At 44.2% G+C, this 22,223-nt stretch overlaps 1 protein-coding gene and 1 pseudogene across 5 annotated transcripts in view; both read right to left on the bottom strand.

Moving 5' to 3' along the window:
• The window catches only part of DEPDC5 (DEP domain containing 5, GATOR1 subcomplex subunit), a 72,459-nt gene extending 51,563 nt beyond the window's left edge, over nucleotides 1-20,896 (bottom strand). For all 5 annotated transcript variants that reach the window (XM_070385811.1, XM_070385814.1, XM_070385812.1 and 2 more), the window contains exons 1-14: nucleotides 20,694-20,896; nucleotides 19,902-20,019; nucleotides 15,324-15,411; nucleotides 14,492-14,538; nucleotides 12,812-12,897; nucleotides 11,527-11,610; nucleotides 10,481-10,530; nucleotides 8,972-9,041; nucleotides 7,309-7,387; nucleotides 6,347-6,408; nucleotides 3,401-3,470; nucleotides 2,394-2,466; nucleotides 1,014-1,117; nucleotides 654-728 (exon numbers count right to left, since the gene is read on the bottom strand). In XM_070385811.1, coding sequence (XP_070241912.1) covers nucleotides 654-728; nucleotides 1,014-1,117; nucleotides 2,394-2,466; nucleotides 3,401-3,470; nucleotides 6,347-6,408; nucleotides 7,309-7,387; nucleotides 8,972-9,041; nucleotides 10,481-10,530; nucleotides 11,527-11,610; nucleotides 12,812-12,897; nucleotides 14,492-14,538; nucleotides 15,324-15,411; nucleotides 19,902-19,959 — 946 coding nt within the window. In that variant the 5' untranslated portion in view covers nucleotides 19,960-20,019; nucleotides 20,694-20,896. The remainder of the gene's footprint in view (nucleotides 1-653; nucleotides 729-1,013; nucleotides 1,118-2,393; nucleotides 2,467-3,400; nucleotides 3,471-6,346; nucleotides 6,409-7,308; nucleotides 7,388-8,971; nucleotides 9,042-10,480; nucleotides 10,531-11,526; nucleotides 11,611-12,811; nucleotides 12,898-14,491; nucleotides 14,539-15,323; nucleotides 15,412-19,901; nucleotides 20,020-20,693) is intronic.
• LOC138991535 (U4 spliceosomal RNA) lies at nucleotides 2,482-2,667 on the bottom strand (annotated as a pseudogene).
• Nucleotides 20,897-22,223: the final 1,327 nt, after the last annotated feature.

Here is a 22,223-nt window from a genome sequence, read left to right on the forward strand (position 1 = left end):
TTCCTCTTGGGAAGGCTGACAGTGGAGGGAGAGGGGAGATTTTTATTTTACTTGAAGTACTTTTCTAGTATTTGAATTCTAGGAACATGGGTTCCTTCTGTCATTTAAAAAAAAAAAGGTAGATTTATAAAAATTACTTAGAAGCAGTTGAGGGATGGAGTGGAAAATAATAAAAACACAGTTTTTAGGAAAATAAAGGACCCAAAGGAGGATTGCCTACAGCTCTTTACCCTTGGGACAGCATGAGACAAGCAAGTCAACTGCCAACAGAAGCCCCAAGACCTACATGGTGGCCACTGAATCCATCCAATCAGGACTTCCCTGGCAGTCCAGTGGTTAAGAATCCGCCTTTCAATGCAGGGGACATGGGTTTGATCCCTGGTGGGGGAACAAATATCCCACATGCCACGGAGCAACTAAGCACTGTAACAAAAGATCCCACATGATGCAACCAGGATCCTTCATGCTGCAACTACGACCCGATGGGCCAAATACATAAATATATAATTTATAAAGTTACTGCTTTCAGTTAATCTGCAGGGTGGCAGCTGGGGGCATCACCAGCTCGGCCTGGGTCTCTGCACATCAGTAAAGAGACGTTCACGGTCACGTGGTCAGTGAATGCCCACACACCACAGCTGTGCTTCACTCACCGTTGAAGGACAGGTTGATGGCCTCCAGGTAGTTTCCTTGTGCTGAGGTAGCATTGTCTCCCTGGGGAAAGCCCTCTGTAGCAGAAGAGACAGACAAGGAACAACACCTCGTGAAAGACGGACCCGTAAGAAACGAGCGGAAGGTGCCTGGCCCCACAGGCCCCCGCCCTGCAGAGGGGACACGACTGAACCTACTGCACACACAATGACCAGCGGGGCCCCCGCCCTGAGACAGACACCTGGCCAGAAGCAGAAGCCACACTCGGCACTGGGAGGGAGGCAAGCAGGAACTTCTGCGTCCCCCAGCCTCCACCCGACCCCTCCCCTCCCAGCACACCTCCCAGCACCTAAGAGCAGTACCTGCCTGTTCCAGTCGCACCAGCACTGGGTACTGGATGAAGAGCTTTTTGATGGTCACGAGGAGTGAGGTCCACTCTTCCCTCCTCTCGTTCTGCACCACCACCCTGAAAGGAGCGCCATCGCAAGGTGGGTACCAAGCAGCGACAACACATGGGACATCGAGTCCCTTACAGGGTTTCACGGAAAGGGGAAGAAGGGACGCCTGGAGCTGGGGTCATTTATCATACAACAGTACATGATGAAGTCAAATGTGTTTAACAAACATTAGCAGACTGGACTTCTCTAATGGTTCAGTGGTTAAGCATCCGCCCGCCAATGCAGGGGACAAGGGTTTGATCCCTGGTCTGAGAAAATTGCTTATGCTGCTGGGCAACTAAGCCTGGCGCCACAACAAAGAGTCGCCCCCACCAGATGCAACTAGAGGAAGACTGAGCACAGCAATGAGGACTCAGTGCAGCCAACAATAGTTAAAATGTTTTAAAAAACAGCAACGTTGGGAGGAGGCTTATAGACTTTCCACATATTCCCTCCCCTAACACGTGTTTTGTCCTCCCCTCCCCCGACTCTGATCAATATTCCTCATTGGAGTGGGGCGTTTGTTGCGATTCCTAAACCCACAGGGACACGTCATCATCTGAAAGTCCCCTTATTCTTTAGGAACAAAATGCTTTAGTATCTGCAATTTGCTCTAAAGTAAAATTTAACACACACACAAACACAGGTGAAGCAAACATGGAATGATATTAACTGTTTAATCCAGGAACTGGGGGTATGGGTTCATTATATTTAGTTCATTCTTTTCTGTGAGAATTTGAAATTTTTCACAGTAAAAAGCTTGGAAAGTTCAAAAGCAATGTGATACCCTAAATTGGATCCTGGAATAAAAAAAGGTGCATAAGTGGAAAAGCTGATGAACTCTGAGAAAAGTCTGAGATTTAGTTCATAGCAATGTACCAGCGTGAGGCTTCCCAGGTAGCTCAGTGGTAAAGAATCCACCTGCCCAGCAGGAGATGGGGGTTCGATCCCTGGGTTGAGAAGGTCCCCTGCAGAAGGAAAAGGCAACCCACTCCAATATTCTTCCTAGAGAATCCCATGGACAGAGGAGCCTGGTGGGCTACAGTACATGGGGTTGCAAAAGAGTTAGACAAGACCTAAGCGACTGAGCACACACCAGTGCTCATCTGAGTTTTAACAGATGTACCTTGGTTAGGAAGTGTTCAGAGGAAACTGTGTAAAGCGTATATGGGAACTCTCTGTGCTAGCTTTGCTACTTCTCTGCAAACCTAAAATTATTCCAAAGTCAAAAGGTTAATTTTTTAAGTTAGGTAAGAAACAAGCAAGGAGAAAAAAAGGCAAAAAAAGTAAAGCACCCAAACATACTTGTAAAAGTCTTCATAGAATCGCCCCTTGTGATCCTGCCTAATTGAGGCTCGGTTTATTTCAGGAAATTCATCTGAAATAGAGAAAACAACATATGTAGATCAAATTGAAGAAATTCAGTTTCTCTGCTCCCCCTTCTGGATTGAAGAACTACATCACACAAACACACACAAAAGGTAACTATATTTCTATTAAGTTGGGAAAAGTTTTCAATTAGCAATAATGGCACCTCAGATAAACCTTATGGGCTACGATACTGCCACTGTGCAAAACTAGGTTGGTTTTAAGATGGATCACAGCCCAGAGACTTCTTGCATTGACTAATGGACTGAGTCATCTTCCACTCTATCCTATCTTTTAACCGAAAAACTGGGAGAGATGGAGCAGGAAAGAAAAAATGATACAGAGTGAATCAGGATTGACATGTGGAAAGCTTAATAAAAAAATAACTTCAGGAACAGTTAGAGAGATTGGGATGGACATGTACACCCTGCTCTATTTGAAATGGATAACCAACAAGGACCTACTATGTAGCAAAGGAACTCTGTTCAATGTCATGTAGCAACCTGGATAGGAGGGGGTTTGGGGGAAGAATGGATACATGTATATGTATGGCTGAGTCCCTTCACTGTTCAGTTGAAACTATCACAACATTGTTAATTGGCTCTGCTGCTGCTGCTGCTGCTAAGTCGCTTCAGTCGTGTCCGACTCTGTGCGACCCCATAAACGGCAGACCACCAGGCTCCCCCGTCCCTGGGATTCTCCAGGCAAGAACACTGGAGTGGGTTGCCATTTCCTTCTCCAGTGCATGAAAGTCAAAAGTGAAAGTGAAGTCGCTCATTCGTGTCTGACTCTTAGCGACCCCTTGGACTACAGCCCTCCAGACTCCTCCGTCCATGGGATTTTCCAGGCAAGAGTACTGGAGTGGGGTGCCATAATTGGCTCTACCCCAGTACAAAATAAAAAGTTAAAAAAAATATAACTTTGTAAGAGAAAGAGTTACTCACCAAGAGATTTCGCATCATAAAAAGTCCTAGAAAACAGGACCACTGTCACTTCATGACTGCAGTTCTTCTCCTAGGCATGAATACAGAAAAAGAGGGCTCAAGTTCAATCCATTTACTTCACTGTGAAGCAGCCTGCGTGAACACAGCAGTCTCAGCTCTGGGAAGCAGAGGCTCAGGTATTGGGTAACCTCCTGTAACTGTAGGCTGCATAATACAGAGGACAGAGTGCTAGGCTGACTCATGGCCCTGCAACTGACCACTATGTGACCTTGGGAAAGTTATCTGAAGTCACCGCAAATCACTGGATTTCCCTGGTGGCCCAGTGGTGAAGACTTCACGCTTCCACTGCAGGGGGCATGGCTTCCATCCTGATTGTGGAACTAAGGTCCTGCAAGCTATGCAGTGCAGCCAAAACAAACAAACAAAAAACTGCAGATCACCAGTAAGGTGGGGGTGTCTCCTTGCTGTGGTGTGAAACAGACCAGCCCCCTGTCAGAGGATCCTGGTATTTATACCTGCTTCACGGTGTTTTTTAACCTTTTCAGGACTGTGGTTTAGAGAAGAACAGAACCTAGGGTAGTGGGATGCCAGAAGCAGACACTCCTGCCTACTTCCAGGGTCACAGGATGGGGACTGGATGCTGCTTGAGATGCAGGGGTTGAAATCAAGGCAGAGAATTACCTTTGGACTGGGATGGGGACGAGTGAGAATAAACATTTCCATGCAGTCGGGAGTTCAATGTTCTAGAAGTAGGGTGTTTACAGACGGCATGAAATTTGGCCTGCACCAGGGAGTCAGCAAGCTCAGTATCAGTTCCTCTTTGTCTTTGAAAACAGAAACCCACACTAACCAACCTCAACTCAAACTCAGCCTACTGATTGCACGATTCAGCAGTCATCATATAAGGAAGACAACATAACGCACATTGCACGTCACCATATGGTCTTCACAGCTATCTCTCAGGCAGACAGAAATCCCTAAATACAAGCCACAGGACCAAGGGCACACCTTCACTAGCCACCAACTCATTTATTGGACACCTAGCACTCCAAATGCAACTTCAAACTCATCTGACTGGGGTGCAAGTTTTAGACAGAAAAAATGTCTGACGGTGAGCTGGCATGGGCATGTGAGCTTCTCAACTCATGTGTGATGGAGGAGGTGACATACAACAGGGTGACATGGCTCAGGATTACAGAAACACAGACAGGATGGCCTGGGGGTTACGATCCCAGGAGAGCACTGGGGGAAAGGATGGAACAGGACTAGAATTCTTGTTCTGCTTTTGCAGGCTACTGATTCCAGGCAAGGTACCTAACCTCTTCAGCTGTACCTTCCCTACCTGTGAAGAGTGACGAGAGAGAGGATTCAGTGGGATAACGTAGGTAAATCACTTACAACAACATCTGGCGGTGGTGGCTTTTGTTTAGTCACTCAGCCACGTCCAGCTCTGTGCAACCCCGTGGACTGTAGCCCACCAGGCTCCTCTGTCCATGGGATTTCCCAGCAAAGAATACTGGAGGGGGTTGCCATTTCCTTCTCCAGATCTTCCCGACTCAGGGGATCAAACTCATATGTCTTCTCCACTGCAGTCAGATTCTTTACCGTCTGAGCCACCAGCGAAGTCCTCGGGTAGTATTGCTATTTTAACAATATTAAGTCCTCTGATCTATGAACATGAGATGTTTTTCTTTGATTTGGGTCTTTCCTTCAGCAACATTTTGTAGATTTTAGTGTACAAACCTTGCACCTTCTTGGGTAAATTATTGCATAGTGTTTTATTTCTCTGATGCTCTTGTAAATGGAATTTTTAATTTATTTCTCTTTAAAATTTTTAATTCCTTGTTTAAAAAAAAATTTTTTTTAATTCCTTGTTTTAATTTCCTGTTCAGATTGTTCATTGTTGATGAAATACAAATGATCCGTGTGCTGATTTTGAACTCTGGTAAATGTGTTCATTAGCTCTAATAGTTGTTTCTTTTAATGGATTTTGGGGGGTTTTCTACATATAAGATGTCATCTGTGTAGAAAGATAGTTTTACTTCTCTTCCAACATGGGGGCCTTCTTTTTCTTTCTTTTGTTGGCCTAGTTGCTCTGGCTAGAATTTCCAGTACGACACTGAATTGCTGTTGTTCCGTCCCTAAGTCATGCCTGACTCTTTGTGACACAATGGACTGCAGCACACCAGGCTTCCCTGTCCTTCACTGTCTCCCAGAGTTTGCTCAGAATCATGTCCACTGAATCAGCAATGCGATCTAACCATCTTGTCCTCTGCCGACGTCTCCTTTGGCCTTCAATCTTTCCCAGCATCAAGGTCTTTTCCAATGAGTTGGCTCTTCACATTAGGTGGCCAAAGTATTCGAGCTTCAGCTTCAGCATCAGTCCTTCCAGTGAATATTCAGGACTGATTTCCTTTAGGATGGACTGGTTTGCTCTCCTTGCTGTCCTCCAGCACCACAATTTGAAAGCATCAATTCTTCGGCGCTCAGCCTTCTTCATGGTCCAACTCTCACATCGTGTACATGACTACTGGAAAAACCATACCTTTGACTCTACCGATCTCTGTCAGCAAAGTGATGTCTCTGCTTTTTAATATGCTGTCTAGGTTTGTCATAGCTTTCCTTCCCAGGAGCAAGCGTCTTTTAACTTCATGGCTGCAGTCACCATCTGCACTGAATACTAGTGATGAAAGCAAATATCCTTGTTTTGTTCCTGAACTTAAGGGGGAAAGTCTTCAGTCTCTTACCACTGAGTTTGATGTTAGCTCTGGGTTCTTCACAAGTACACTTCACCATGTTGAAGTGATTAAGGTAATTTAAATCTACAGTCTCATCAATTAGCTCTGGTGCCTCCATTAAATGCAGATTAATAGAAATAGTTTGTTTTAAAAATCTGCACTGAATAATGTTTATACAGCAAGACTTGGTGCGTGAGAAGAAACATACCTTCCACTTGGTAAAGAGATCAGCAAGGAAACCATTCACAGCTTTCTCAAAATACAGATCCCCTGAAAAGAAACAATAGGAAGAAGGTGAGAATTCTCTTTATTTCTTGCTTACAAATTCTTCCCTCAGTAAAGTAATAGGAATAGGACTAGTCAAAGAGAAGGTGCTCTATCCTAAAAGTGGTTTCGACCTAGACTTTCTATTGAGCCAAATTTAATATTTACCTCACTTGCTAAGAGGTCATGGGTTCAGGGTAAAACCCATGATTGAAAAAGATCTGATAAAGTTGTGAAAAGATTGAAAAAGTTTTGATGCTTGAAAAAGAGTGTATCTTCAAAATGAGAGAACCATCTAAGTGGTAAATATAAGTATTCTCACAGTGATGCTTCATGTTTGTTCGAAGGTGATCGGGCAGACCCTGGGCAGTCACTAAATTATCCCTTGCAGTTTCTGCTGTTCTTCAGCAAACCCTTGATGACCTACATGAAAAATTAATTTGTAATTTTGCTAAACACAAGCTAGAACTGCATGAACCATGAGGCTGGGGTGTTGGGCACAGCATCCACACCTCATGGCAGCTTTATCATACTCCACTTATAGTGCAGTAATTCTAATAAAATGAGACAAACTTGGTGATTTCTGTGAGTGGCAGAACATGAAATGAAAGTTATCAAAGAAGATGCTGGTTCCTGGCCATAAAGTCACTACCTCTATGACTTTTGATTCTGCACCTATAGAATAATTGAAGATCTGAGAATACAGATTTTTCCTTAATGCTTTACTACATTTCATACAATTCACTGCACATATAATATGTATATTTATTTTTAACATTTGAGGATTTATAAAGATTCAGGACATATCTTCAAAGAATGTTCAGAGATTACAGTTAATGATACCAATTTGAAGGAAACCAGAAACTTCTCCCCATCAGCATTACAACCCACACTTAGGAACAGTACCATAAATATCAAAATCCCACATTTCACAGCTCATCTGAATAAATATGTAAACCATAGCCGACGTAGAACGGAACACCACCTGCAATAAACAAAAACATAATTGCATTAAAAAGCAATTTCGGATAGAATTTCAGTTCCGCAAAATGAAAAAGTTCTGGAGATTTGTTTCAGAATGATGTGAATATACTCAAAACTACTGAACTGTACATTTAAAAATGGTTAAGGGAATTTCCTGGTGATCCGGCGATTATGACTCCACCCTTCCACTGCAAGGAGAATGGGTTTCGACCCCTGATTGGTAAACTATAGACCATATGCCTTGCAGCGCAGCCAAGACAATAAAGAAAAAAAGGAGTGAATTGCTATAAAACTAGGGGAAAGATTACTGTAAAATACCAATGCATGCCCACTACAGTGGCAAAAATTTTCAAACTTTAAAACTGGGTATTGGAGAAAGTAAAAAACAGGAGGTTTTATATATGGCTAACTAGGAGTATAAATTGGTCCAAAGAATTTGAAAGATAATTTGGCCTTATCTTACAGAGCAGAACCTATGACATGACAAATACACTCCTAATCAGTGATTTAAGACATAGTGAGTGCAAACAAGACAGCTAAAAAAAGAAAGTGGGAGGGAGGAAGGGGGAGAATACATTTTCATTACTCTTTAATAAAACTCAAAAGTAAGCAAAATGAGGAATACACTGCTTAGGGTAAAATATATATGTATTGTCACTATATAAATAAGCAAATTACAAAAATAATTTTTTGTAAGACAGAGTGGTTATCTCTCAAAATTGCCCCAAGTTCCCAACTATCTTGCCTGCGCAGGAGACATCTGGTGATGTCTGGTGACATTTCTGGAGGTTGTGACTTGCAGGGGGTGGGGACGGGGGTGGGAGCTACTGGCATTTAGTGAGTAGAAGCCAGGGACACTGACCAGCCCACAGTGCCTGGTACAGCCCCCCACACTACTGCCCTTTCGGGCCAGGTGATCCTCTCTCTGGAGGGCTATGCTTCATGCTGTAACAGATTGAACAGCATCCTCCACACAACCCCAGTTGTGACAAACAAAGATGTCTGCAGACTTTGCCAAAAGACCCCTGGGGAGGCATCATCACCCTGGGGTTGAGAACCACTGCTGGTGGGGAGGCTGTGGGTGGGAACACGGAAGAGCAGACAGGTGCTTTCACCAGGGTGGGGAAAGCCCTGGAGCCACAGCTTCTGGGCCCTGATTCCCACCAGCGTGGGGAACGTGCATAGGCGCTCAGTTTGGAATTTCCCAACTGTACCAGAGTCACAGGAGATTCCCTGGCAAAGGTCCTTTTCCAGGTTTACCAACACAATCTTCAACTCAGCTTAACTTTTGCTGTGAATTAGTGGGCACAGAAGTCTGTGACCTAGACACTCCATTTTTACATCTGATATAAACAAAAGAAAACAAAGATCACCCCCAAAGCAGAGAGATCAAACTGTAAAACCCTAGAATTTCAGGAGTCCCTGCTTTATTACAGTATTATTCCAGTTGGGCAGATGGTAGCTTGGTCACGAGCTTGATCATAAGATCAGGTTTTTGCTGGTTTCCGTTTTGTTTTTTATTTCATGACTTACAGACATCACAACATGGGGAAACAAAACCAAAAAAGCGTCATATCAACCTCACCCTGGTATCTTCGCTGATATAACCACACATGACCTTCTCATTCTTGACCCACAGCTCACCAGCCTGTGCCCTAAAAGGAGACGCACACATTATTACAAGTCCTACATAAACCAAGAAGAAATGGAGGTGCCTTCAGGGTAGCTCCCTCTACTCTGTCATTGTCACCCAAACGACCTGGTCAGTTACAGATTTCCAGAGTGCCACAGACACAACAGAAAGAATTTTCAGTGTGCACTGAATTTGTACAACAGGAGCTCTTGATTTGCGGGTCTGCAGACAACCTCTGAATCTGAGGAAGGGCTTTGGGGAACCCACGAACCGTCTAAATGATGCAATCTTTCCTGAGCACAGAATATGTACACTTTGTCAAATCTCAAAAGGGCCCATGTCACAAAAACAGTTAGAAAGCACTGATGAACAAATTTGCTAATCCTAGCTTTGAGATAATGAGTTTCAACAAAAACAAGACCCATCGCAGTATCACAAGCAGACAGGAAGTATAAAGGCACAGGATCCCTACTCAGTGGAGCCCGTCTTTTCTTGGGCAAGCCATGCAGCATTCTGGATCTTATTTCCCCAACGAAGGATCAAACTCATGCCCCCTGCATTGGAAGCACAGTCTTAACTACTGGACTACCAGGGCAGTCCCAATGGAAGCCACTTTACTGAAAATTTTGCATGTCATTATTAAGTAATATGGTATCTTCTGTCCCTGCATCTTGTTTTTTTTTTTAATTCATTTTTGTTTATTTTTCAGTCATTGTTGTGAGATTAAGCTGTTGCTTTTTTTTTTGGCTGTGCCGGGTCTTTGTTGCTGCATGGGCTTTTCTTAGCTGCAACGAGCAGGAGCCACTCTCTAGTTGTGGTGTGTGGGCTTCTAACTGCAGTGGCTCCTCTTGCTGCGGAGCACAGGCTCTGTGACGAGCGGGCTTCAGTAGTTGCGGCTCCTGGGCTCTAGAGCACAGGCTTGGTGGTCGCGTTGCATGGGCTTAGTTGCTTGGCGGCATGTGGGATCTTCCTGGACCAGGGATCACACCTGTGTCTCTTGCATTGGTAGGCAGATTCTTTACCACTGAGCCACCAGGGAAGCCCTCCTCTTGCTTCTTTATCCTGTTTTTCAAATTGTCTACAACGAACAAGCACTGTATGTAAAAATACTTAGCACACGCCTGATACACAGCATGTGCTGAACAAGTGGTACTTGACAGTGTTAATTCCATGACCAGGACACGTGTGTTGAGACTGGCCATTAAAGAATCAGAGCTCAAGTCAGAGAGAATATTCCAGAAGATCCTCTGCAGTTGGGCAGATCGAGCAGAAAAACACCCAAACTGGGTGTTCTAATGGGTTTTAAGTGTGCCTAGCAAACAGATCTGCCTGCTCCTGGACCTACTGTGTGTTTTATTATATGGACACCCACACAACTCAAAGGCTGTATGTAGAACAGTTACTGCACTGGATCCTGCTCCTGTTCACAAGCTGATGAATCAAGAGGGACACACTAGTTACCTGATGCCAGCAAATTCCACCTTCTGAGTGATATAGGCACATGTGCTGACCTAAGTGGAGAGAGAGAGAGATTCAACAACACATCGAGGCCATAAAAGGGCACAAAGAAAGTCTCCTGGCTTTCTAATCTCTTCTAACCACCCGATATTCAATTAACATGGGAGAATAGATTTATCCCACAGGGAAACCTGCTGGGGCGGGTATAACAGTAGGTTCTTAAGGGCTTGGCAGGTACAGACAATAGTAAAGACTGGGCGGATAATAAGTGGCCCGCTTTACCTGTGTATTTGTCATAGACGCTCACGCATGCACCTATATTTACATATAGAACATCTACTTCTCATTTTAGAAAATGGAACCTTCTCGCACCAAATAAAAAGTAAACAAAAACATCTCTGTCTAAAAATATACAGTGTGCACATTTTACTTAGGACTTGCTGTTCCATAATGGCCAAAGAGTCCAAAAGGAGAAGTGTCTGCACCAGCTCGAAATTGTGATGAACTGACCATGCTCAGTGGGAAATGCCAGGTAAAAATAAATAAACAAGGAAAAATGGGAGGAGGGGAAAGTGAAAAGCAGTCTAACCTGGAAGCAACAAGATCTCGGTGCCAGCTGAGTGTCAACTGTTTACTAGCTTTCTCGTCTTGGGCACTCACTCAACCCCTCTATCTCAGTTTTCATATATATAAATTCAGGGTAATAAATGCCTATCCACAGGAGGAGATATGAGGAGTAAATGAAATCAGGCGAAAATTTGAAAATCAAAGTCCCATTTAAATGTAAAATATTATACTTTCCCATTCAGATCAAAAAATGCAAAGTAAAACTCTGTGAAAACAAACAAGCAGAAGAAAGCATGAAAAAAAACATGAAAAGAGAATGGAAGGAGACAGACAACATCTCCACAATAATTGTCTGTGATGCTGGAATTGGAAATGATTTTATACTTTTCTTCCGACTAGACATAAATCTCCCCAGTGACACAGATTATTAACATAATAGAAAAAGTAATAGACTTTAAAAACAAAAAAAAATCACATCTTACCAAACTTTTCTTTAGTCGCCACATATCCCCACGGCCAATATATTGATCCTTAAAGGTTAATTCCACAAGGTCAAGGGTCACATCCTAAAAAGGATAATCAGATGTATGTCTCTGCATTACTCTGCCATGCTTTATAGGTGTAAGATAGTGCTCACTCACCACAGAGAAACTTTTTGACAAAAAGACAAGCACTGAAGACCATTCAGTAGTGAAAGTGAAAGTCGCTCAGCCATGTCCGACTCTTTGTGACTCCATAGACTATATAGTCCATGGAATTCTCCAGGCCAGAATTCTGGAGTGCGTAGCCTTCCCTTCTCCATGGATTTTCCCAGCCCAGGGATCAAACCCAGGTCTCCCACATGGCGGGCAGATTCTTTACCCAATGAGCCACAAGGGAAGCCCATTCATTAGCGGAACCCTGAGAAATAGAATTTTATCCTGCCTGAGAAGGCTTTTGAGGACAGGGAAGTGTCCAACAGATATGACAGCCACTGTACCATGGTCAAATGCAAAGCATACCAGAGTAGACAGTCAGTGTTTTAGTCTTGATTTTGATACACAAATGTGACACTGAGCTATGGGTTTTATTTCCCTAGATAATACTGATTATGTCACTTGGACAATGATTTTTTTACCTCTTAATTTTATAGCATCATTGCTCAAAGTAAAATGACAACAAAGAAAGAAATTTTAGTATTTTATAGAGAATTTTATATTTAGCTTCACAAACATACATATATGTACAGAACCTTTATAGGACAAGCTTTTAAAAAAGGAGGACTTTAAATGCAACGTACATTCTGTCTATAGCCTAAATAACCTCTGTGTGACCACACATTGAATAGTCTAACACTACACTTGGTGTGTTAGTTGCTCCATCATGTTTCACTCTTCGAGATGCCCACCAGGCTCTTCTGTCTCTGGAATTCTCCAGGCAAGAATATTGGAGTGGGTAGCCAGTCCCTTCTCCAGTGGATCTTCCAAACCCAGAGACTGAACCCAGGTCTACTGCATTGCAGGCGGGTTCTTTACTGTCTGAGCCACCAGGGAAGCCCTAAGTAACTCATTATTTCCTTAGAAACCTACTGTTGAGGTAAGGCATTAATCATTCCCCATACTGCTGCTAAGTCGCTTCAGTCGTGTCTGACTCTGTGCGACCCCATAGATGGCAGCCCACCAGGCTCCCCCGTCCCTGGGATTCTCCAGGCAAGAATACTGGAGTGGGTTGCCATTTCCTTCTCCAATCATTCCCCATAAGATATTCAAATCCAGAACAAAGACACACCTTAGGGTCTACAACATTCACATACACATCTTGGTAAGGTCTCAGCCGGAACACCTGAGTCACAGTCTGGTCCACACTGATAGTTTCTGAAACAGAGAAGAAATCTGGATCACATAACGTATTCTGAAAAATCAGGTAAATACATTCTTATCTATAAATGGCTTCTCAGGTGGCTCAGTGGTAAAGAATCTGCCTGCCAATTCAGGAGAATCAGGAGGTGTGGGTTCGATCCCTGGGTCGGGATGATCCCCTGGAGAAGGAAATGGCAACACGCTCCAGTATTCTTCCCTAGAAAATTCATGGGCAGAGGAGACTGGCAGGCTACAGTCCATGGGGTCACAAAGAATGAGATACAACTGAGGGCATGTGTGTGCGTGTGTGCACACACACACACACACACACACACACACACAATCTATAAATACCCAAACATTCAACAAACAATACAACTGATCCCTTACCAAGGGCAAGACATGTTTTCTGTCTTCAGGAACTTAAAACTGCTTTTCAGGTGAAGTAAGACCTGAACCCAAGCAATTAAAAAATGAGAGAGAGACAGACTGAAATATATATATATATGTATATGTATATTTAGAGAGAGAGAGAAAAGAATTTAAGAAGCAACATAAGAAAGTTCAAAGGGTTGTGAAAATTTAGAAGAGGAAAGCGTTTCTCTTTTGGAATAAGAGTAGTGATGGTAGTCAAGGAAGAAACAAACTTTCCAATGAGCCCTGAAGTCTGCTAAGCAAAAACCTTAACAGGCAGCAGAAGAAGAGGTGAGAGTAAAAGGGACACTCAGGATCTAGGTTTGAAAACATGTTTTCCCATCAAGTTAAAACATAAAAAAGTGGTTGACATCAAAATCCTTTAGAGAAGATTAAAAAAAATTTTTTTTTTCTTTTCAGTGCCGTTTAAGGAATTATTTTATTTGCTATCAGTTAACATTTTAGTTCCTAGATCAGCAGGGTATAGTCATTAGAAGAAAGGATTTGGATCCAGAATGAGTAAGTATTGACAGGATCACTGCCCTGGCTCCTTCACTTGCTAACACCAGGCAAACTTGCTCATCCCACCGAGACAAAGGTTCCTCCCTCACTCGAGAGCTGGTGGGAAGATCAAGAAAGATAGATGACAAACAGCTGCAGCACAGTGCCTTGCCCAGGTGCTGGGTAATCAGCGGTATATGTTCCTCCCCTGCTCCAACCCAGTGCAGACACGTAACAAATATTTTGTGAAAAAATATAATATTGAGGAAAACATGCTTTGCCAACAATTGTTTTGGAGTTTAAGTGTAGGGCTTCATCTACTTTCCTTTTGATTCTAAATATAGTTTTTGTTTTCTTGTTAATATTTACTTATTTGGATGTGGAAGGTCTTAGTTGTGGGAACTCTTAGTTCCCTGACCAGGGATCGAACCCAGGCCTCCCGCACTGGGAGCACAGAGTATTAGCCACTGGACAACCAGGGAAGTCCCTAAACATAGTTAAAAATTTCTAGTGCCTTCAAGGTGCTGACAAATGAGATTCCTTGGCAGTTTTGGTATCTGACAATATTTTTATTAGCAGGAACACAATTTGATAAGGAGAGACGTACTGTGCCCTCATTGTGAAGGGGGGTTTCTTAAAGTTTCTGAAACAATAAAGTGTAAAAAATCTTGGAGAAGAGAGATGGAATTCTTACCTTTCTGCAAATCCTCCTTAAGTGACTTGACTTGCAAAAGCAGAGGGCTGGGGGAAAAAAAAAGCAACAAAGAGAAGAGATGTTGTCAGCATTAACTAATCAGCTTTCTTTACCACCCAGAAAACACAAACAGATCACTCTGGACATATTCTAACTGGCAGCACAAGAACAGGAGAGAGTTCCTTTAGAAACCAACTCTGCACTTGTTCAGTAAGCCCCTACATCCAAACCTTCAGTCTGTGAACTTTCAAAGACGTGAACGTGCGCGCCAGCCCCTGTGTGCCACCCACGGTACCGGATGACTGCAGTTTTCAAGGTACTGTGCTGTGAGATTAAACATGTTTTATTTTTTGTGTTTTTGATGTATGTATTATTTGTGTGAAAAAGTATTAGGCTGGCCAAAAAGTTCATTTGGGCTTTTCCATATGGAAGAACTCGAATACTGGCCAGCCCAATGTTCTGAACCTATTACAGCACAGTACTATACAGCCGATTGTGTCAGTTGGGTACCTAGACCAACTTCGCTGGACTTAGGGACAAATTGGACGTACGGACAAACGAACTCTCAGGACAGAACTCATCTGTATGTCAGAGACTTACTGTATTCAAGGAAATGAACAAATGCTACAGAATTGTTCAGAGTTCTCTCAGCTTTGTAAACAGAAAGAATGGACCCCTTTTAAAAAGATTGATTGGTCTAGCAAATCCCGGAGGGCAGGAACATTTTTATCCCAAGGCAAAGAGCCATCTCGCCCTCCATCCCCTTAGACGACACGTCACCTGGAAACAGCGGGCTGCCCAGCTAGCCCCCTGCTCCTGCTCAGATGCTCACCTGTACTCATCGTTGGGGTGGGCAATCTCCACGATGTCTCCAAGCTTGATGTGTGGAAATACTTTGGGGTTCACGACTAGCTCATCGTCTGAAAGACAATTCAGGGATCTTAGGCAGCAAGCAACTCACTCAGTTGTGGATCCACAACTCAGTTGTGGTTCTCATGCTGGATCCTTACAACCCCATCATTCAGTACGACAACCCCATCTCACAGAGGAAGTTCCATTTAAAACTCCTTCTATCAAGGCTTCCCTAGTGGCTCCGTGGTAAAGAATCCACCTGCCAATGCAGAAGACATGGGTTCGATCCCAGGTCCGAGAAGATCCCACTGGGAGCCACTAAGCCCGTGCACCACAACTGTTGAGCCTAGAGCCCGGGAACCACAGTACGGAGCCCACACGCCACAACTACTGAAGCCTGCATACCCCAGAGCCTGTGCTCTGCTACAGGAGAGGCCACTGCAACGAGAAGCCCATGCTCCGCAACTAGAGAGCAGTCCCCACCTCTGCAACCAGAGAAAAGCCTGCGCAGCAACGAAGACCCAGCAAAGCCAAAAATAACGAAAATTCTTTTTAAAAATAAATAAATGAAATTTAGCTTGACTGAAGGATTTGTACAGGAAGCCAGAGCTGGTGAGCAGCTGAGTGGGATGGTGTTCGGGGACCTTTGTCTCCAGAGCTTTACCTGCCAGCCCACTGCTCCCAGGGAGAAGGCAGCTCTTCCTCTCTGGGAATTAGGCCTCTAGGGCAATTCTTTCCTTCCTCAAATGGCGTGCATCTGGCATACACCAGGATCAAGACAGCCAGGGGCCCACATACAGCACAATCCCTTCTATTTAATATTCAAAGAATTTTTCAAAATACTATCTGAATGTGACCCTCACAATAAATCTCTAGATCTAATAGAAGGAAACAAGAGATAAAGCAACTTGCCAAAGGTAGAGAGCTAGTAACGACAGTGCACGAGGACTGGTTACTAGTCCAGGGTTCCAAAACCCACAGTCTCCCACACCCCTCAAGCCAAATAAAACACCCTGGACTTGGAGGGCAATGCTTGATCAGGGAAAAAATTCACATATAGCAGAATTGAATAGACAACAGAAATAACTTGACAGAGGACAGGATGCAAGGATACAAGCATATAATGTATGAGAGTCTTCTTTTTCAGTCTGGAGCTGGGTACAGGAGACTTAAATATAGAGAGGATGTGATTTTATATGTTTACCTATCCTTGCCCCACGCTAGGGCTCGGGGACGGGGGAGGGAACTCTTTCAAATATAACAAACTCAGGATCATAAAGATATGGTATTTTTTGTTGTTGTTTTTTCTTTGTCTCTGTTTTAGCTTTTAGGGAAAGATGGTCTTTTTTTTTCTTTTCTTTTTTTTGGCCATGTCACATGGCTTGTGGGATATTAATTCCCCAACCAGGGATCAAACCCAGGCCTTCAGTAGTGAGAGCACAGAGTCCTAACCACTGGACCATAGGGAATTCCCAACATATCCTTCTATCATGCTAAAATTATGACAAATAAATATGTCCAGATTTCAGATATAATCAGAACCAACAAGAATTCAGCCTAGGAAAGCAAAGTACTGAGTTAATCCACAGTTGCTTTTTTTGGGGGGCGGGGATACAGTTTCCACTGACAGGTGTAAAGCAAATCCTCTATGAAGTCTTCCTCTAACTTTCACAGTCTAACAAGTATTCCTTCCTGTTTAATCTTATCATTTCTTTTTGCATGTATGTCTCAACAAGCTGAAAGCTCCTTAGGGAGAAGGAACCTTGTCATATTCAAAATCTTTATGCTTGGTATATAGATAGGTGGTTTAGTCGCTAAGTCATATCCGACTATTGCAACCCCATGGACTACAGCCCACCAGGCTCCTCTGTCCATGGGACTCTCCAGGCAAGAATATTGGAGTGGGTTGCCATTTCCTTCTCCACTGGTATAGGTATGTACCTAATAAATATTTGTTGGATGTATTTTTTTCAATTTGATGTTTATTTTATTTATTTATTGACATACAGTTGACATACAATACTGCATTAGCTTCAGGTGTTCAGCATATGATTCAGTATTTTTGCAGAATATATACCATTATGAGCTATTATAAGATAAGAGGTGTATTCCCTCTGCTACATAATATATCCTTGTTGTTTATCTATTTGATACATAGTAGTCTGTATCCTGGAGAAGGCAATGGCACCCCACTCCAGTAGTCTTGCCTGGAGACTCCCATGGACGGAGGAGCCTGGTAGGCTGCAGTCCATGGGGTCGCTAAGAGTCGGACATGACTGAGCGACTTCACTTTCACTTCTCACTTTCATACATTGGAGAAGGAAATGGCAACCCACTCCAGTATTCTTGCCTGGAGAATCCCAGGGACGGGGGAGCCTGTTGGGCTGCCGTCTATGGGGTCGCACAGAGTCGGACACGACTGAAGCGACTTAGCAGCAGCAGCAGCAGCAGCAGCAGCAGTCTGTATCCATTAATCCCATACCCCTCACTTGTCCCTCCCTTTTTTCCTCTCCTCTTTGGTTACCACAAGTTTTGTTTTATATGTCTGAGCGTTTGTTCTGCATATACATTCATTTGTTTTGTATTATTTTTTAGTATTTGTCTTTCTCTGTCTGACTTAATCACTAAGCATAATATTCTCTAGGTCTATCCATGTTGCTGCACATGGCATCTCATTCTTTTTTATGGCTGAGTAATATTGTAGGATGTATTTTTTTTATAGTCCTGCAGCAGACTGGGTACAGCAGGGATCTACCACTGTCTTGCACACCTGAAAAAGAACACTTGCATACATTGTATTAATAGATACACTGTATACACTGTATCCTTTTATCCTTTCCTGTGTCAAAAGTTGTTTGTTTGTTCAATTCTGCTCCACAAAGGTTTAGCAGCTTCCACTGCATACAAAGTACAATGTTAACAACAGAGTGTGGTTTTAGCAGAAATTATGTTTTAAATATAGCAATGCCTGGTATAGCCTTTTCCTGGTACTTACAATGGCTACATTTATTTAGCAGCTCAAAGTAGCCTGCTGAATACTGTACATACATCACTTAATTTGATCCCTTAAGATCTTATGATATAGAAACTATTATTCTACCTTTTAGGCAGCCCTTACCTTTGGGAGGCTTATACATCTATAACACAGGGGCAGATATAAAAGTGAAAGTGAAGTCGCTCAGTCATGTCCGACTCTTTGCAACCTCATGGACTATAGCCTACCAGGCTCCTCCATCCATGGAATTTTCCAGGCTAGAGTACTGGAGTGGGTTGCCATTTTCTTCTCCAGGGGATCTTCCCAACCCAGGGATTGAACCCAGGTCTCCCACATTGCAGGCAGATGCTTTAACATCTGAGCCACCAGGGATTTTGAGCAAATATATAGTAAAATGCAATTTTTAAAACACTGTGTTGTTAATTCCAACTCCTGAAGTAAATAAGGTTATTAGGACAGAAAGGAAATTCATTCCTCTAGAGAAAAAAAAAAAGTCATATAAATAGGTACTTCCTCATTCTGCAGATTCATAATCTCAACATGCTAAGAAAAATGGAGAAATTACCCTAAAGAGCTGGAATTTCTAATTAAGGTAAACTAGAGGCTTGCCCAAGGAGAAGGCAATGGCACCCCACTCCAGTACTCTTGCCTGGAAAATCCCATGGACGGAGGAGCCTGGTAGGCTGCAGTCCATGGGGTCGCTAAGAGTCGGACACAACTGAGTGACTTCACTTTCACTTTTCACCTTCACGCATTGGAGAAGGAAATGGCAACCCACTCCAGTGTTCTTGCCTGGAGAATCCCAGGGACGGGGGAGCCTGGTGGGCTGCCGTCTATGGGGTCGCACAGAGTCGGACTGAAGCGACTTAGCAGTAGCAGCAATAGCAGAGGCTTGCCCAAGGTCACAGGGAAATTAAGAGGCAGAGCTGATACCCAGATTCAGGTTTAATGGAGGGCAACATGCTGTGTCCTGCCCCAACTCATGGTGCTTCAGAGCCAGGCAAAGGTTCCTGCTTTGATCATACCTGTCTTATGCACACCTACTACCTCTCTTTCATTGAACATAAGTTTCTCTTATCTGCCGAACCAGTGCAGACTGGAATTTTATACAACATACACAGTAAATATGTAATAAAAAACACAAACAAATCAACAAGGACCTAGCACACAGAACTATATTCAACACCATGTAATAACCTGCAATGGAGAAAAATACACGAAAAAAAAATATATATGAATTACTTTGCTATACATCTTAAATACAACACTGTAAATCAACCACACATCAATTAAAAATAAAACAAAAACAAACAAATGAAGAGTAGTAAGCTGGAAATACTCACAACATCCCTGAAAATGCAGAATGCAAATGCTTCTAGAAGGGGCTTGTGCTCTCTGGTCCTGCTACCCTTTCAATACTTCAGTATCACACCTGCTGCCTCACTCAGTTAAGCTACCTGCTGAGCCTCCATTGTCTCCTGAGTCAGAGTGTAAACTTCAAGGCACAGGATATATCAGAACCTCAGCCAACTTGCACAACCCCAAAGACCAATCAATACTGACCACTGCCCCCGAAGCCCTTCTTGTGGATGACGAGTTTGTAGACCTTTGTTGTTCTCATCTTGCACTGTTGTTTCCTTCAGCTGTTCCAAGTTTGGGGGAGAGAAGTCATCTTGCCTCCCTGCCAGTGAAATACAAACAAAAAAGGCTGGAATGTCAGAGTTTTCTTTGCAACTGCTCTTTGATTTTAGGGCAGTGAAAATACTGCTCTTGCTCAGCTGAGAGGTGGCACCAATCCTTGGATGAAATCACTCCTCCAAATACCAAGAGGGATGGAAAACAAAACAGAACCAACCAATCTGGGAACGAAAAGGAATTCAAGTCAGGGTCTACTCCAGCCTCCTAGATATGCTATCACACCCTGAAGGAAAAATTTGGAGTAAACGAGGCACCATTACCTTGCCTCTGTATAAATCAACAACACTCAAACATTAAAGAGACCTTAAAAGAGGTTTGGTACACTCATTTTGTAGATGAAGAAAGTGAGGGCCAGCGCAAGGGACATGCCCGAGGTCTCTGAGACAGAGAATTCCTACTGTTCCCGTTCGGCCACCGATGTCTTGGGCGAGGAGAGAGGAAAGATCGCTCCCCAAACCTCCATCTGCACAAACTCTCCGCGGTTCCTACCCGTACCAGCTCCCCTCATGTCAGAACTGATGTCACTGAGGCTCAGAGACGGACAGAGACTTGTCTAAGGTCACACAGCAGGTTGGGGGTGGGGCCAGGATTCGAACCGGGGCCCTGGCCCTCTCCTCCTGATCCCCAACTCCGGCCCCGGCGGACAGGTCCACTCACCCGCAGCTCCGGAGCCCCTTCCTGCGTGAGGCCGGGGTTCCGACGGCCGGACCCTGGCCGGATCCCCGCGCCGCCTCCGGACGTCCCTCCTACGCCCGCAGAGTCCGCGAGGATCCCGTGCCGGATCTCCAGGCGCCGGCCGGCCCGCCCCGGCCACAGAGCGCTCACCTGAGAACCCGCGCCGCTCCGGTGGCTCCGCCCCGGGGCACCGCCCCCTTCCCGCCCACCCGCGCCGGGCCGCTCTGGCCGGGCCTCCGCCTCGTCTCGGTGTCCGCGCTACTTCCCCATCCGGGGCTCGCGTCGGGGGCGGGGCCTCACGTGCGGCCTATTGGCCGGGATGCCAGACGGCGTTTCCCGCTTCGTAAGAGCCATCGACCCGGGCAGGAAATCCTTTTCCTCCTAGACGTTCCGAAATAGACTCGAGCCCAAGAATTGACTTCCGACCTAGTGATTTCCCCAACAGGACAAACTCGGACGAGCGTCCCAGGATCTATAAAGGATGTTACGGACCTTCGCGGGGCCTCCTAGGGCAACAGAGAGGCACAAAATAGAGTTTCTGGGGGAACTTTTGTAAAATGTTAAGGGCTGAGCATGTGCGACTTAGTGCGATGGTCCCTGCTGGGAAGTATCCACTTTGGGGGAGCTTTTCAAATTCTTCCAAACCCCAAGTGGTGTTCAGTGCCTCTGTTTATTGCTAATAGCTACCATGGTTTATCACAGACATTCTTATGTAATCGTCACATTCCTTTATGGAGGCAGATACTATTTCATTTCACAGACAACTGGAACAGGCCGAGGACAGAAAAATCCTCGGGAGGTAAGCGAGTACGGATCCTGACCCAATGCAGTCCAACCTGGCTCCAAGGCTGAGCGTTTAACCAGCATCCTCATGTCCCACCCAAGGGCCTAAGGCTCTATTGTGTTGGGACACCTTTCTCTTCTCAAGGGAAATAGCGCTGTGTGGGCAGTGCCTGAAGCTGGCTAAGGGCTCCAGGCAAGTTTCCAGTTCCATCTACTAGACCTATGAAAGTGAAAGTTAGTCACCGTGGGTTGCCATTCCCTATTCCAGGGGATCTTCCCAACCCAGGGATCGAATCCGGGTCTCCGGCATTGCAGGCAGATTCTTTACTGATTTTGACTGAGCTACAAGGCAAGGCAATTGACTATAATTTTGGAAACTTTCTGAATGTTGAAAGGAAAAAGGCACCGCATATCACAAAGGAACTGGGGGTGGGGGTGGGTGAAGGGTTCAGAAGTTAAATAATTTTTAAATAATTGTAATTTTTAATTGTAAAGAAAAGCATGTAATCAAGCACACTGCAACAGTTGCAAAACTTTTCAAGGATAAAATGTTAAATGTTAGACTTGTTTATGTTGCCATTTCAGGTGGCACCCCCCCTCCCCCCCCCCCACCCGGGATCTCTCAGACTGTTTTTGTTTCTTTGTTTTTTAGTAGCTAGTGAGAAGTCCTTCCGTCCGGAACAGAATTAAGGGGACTCTATGTCCCTGACCCTTAGGGGAATTTGATTC

This window comes from Bos mutus, chromosome 17 (assembly GCF_027580195.1).
Source record: "Bos mutus isolate GX-2022 chromosome 17, NWIPB_WYAK_1.1, whole genome shotgun sequence".
Taxonomy (NCBI): Eukaryota; Metazoa; Chordata; class Mammalia; order Artiodactyla; family Bovidae; genus Bos; species Bos mutus.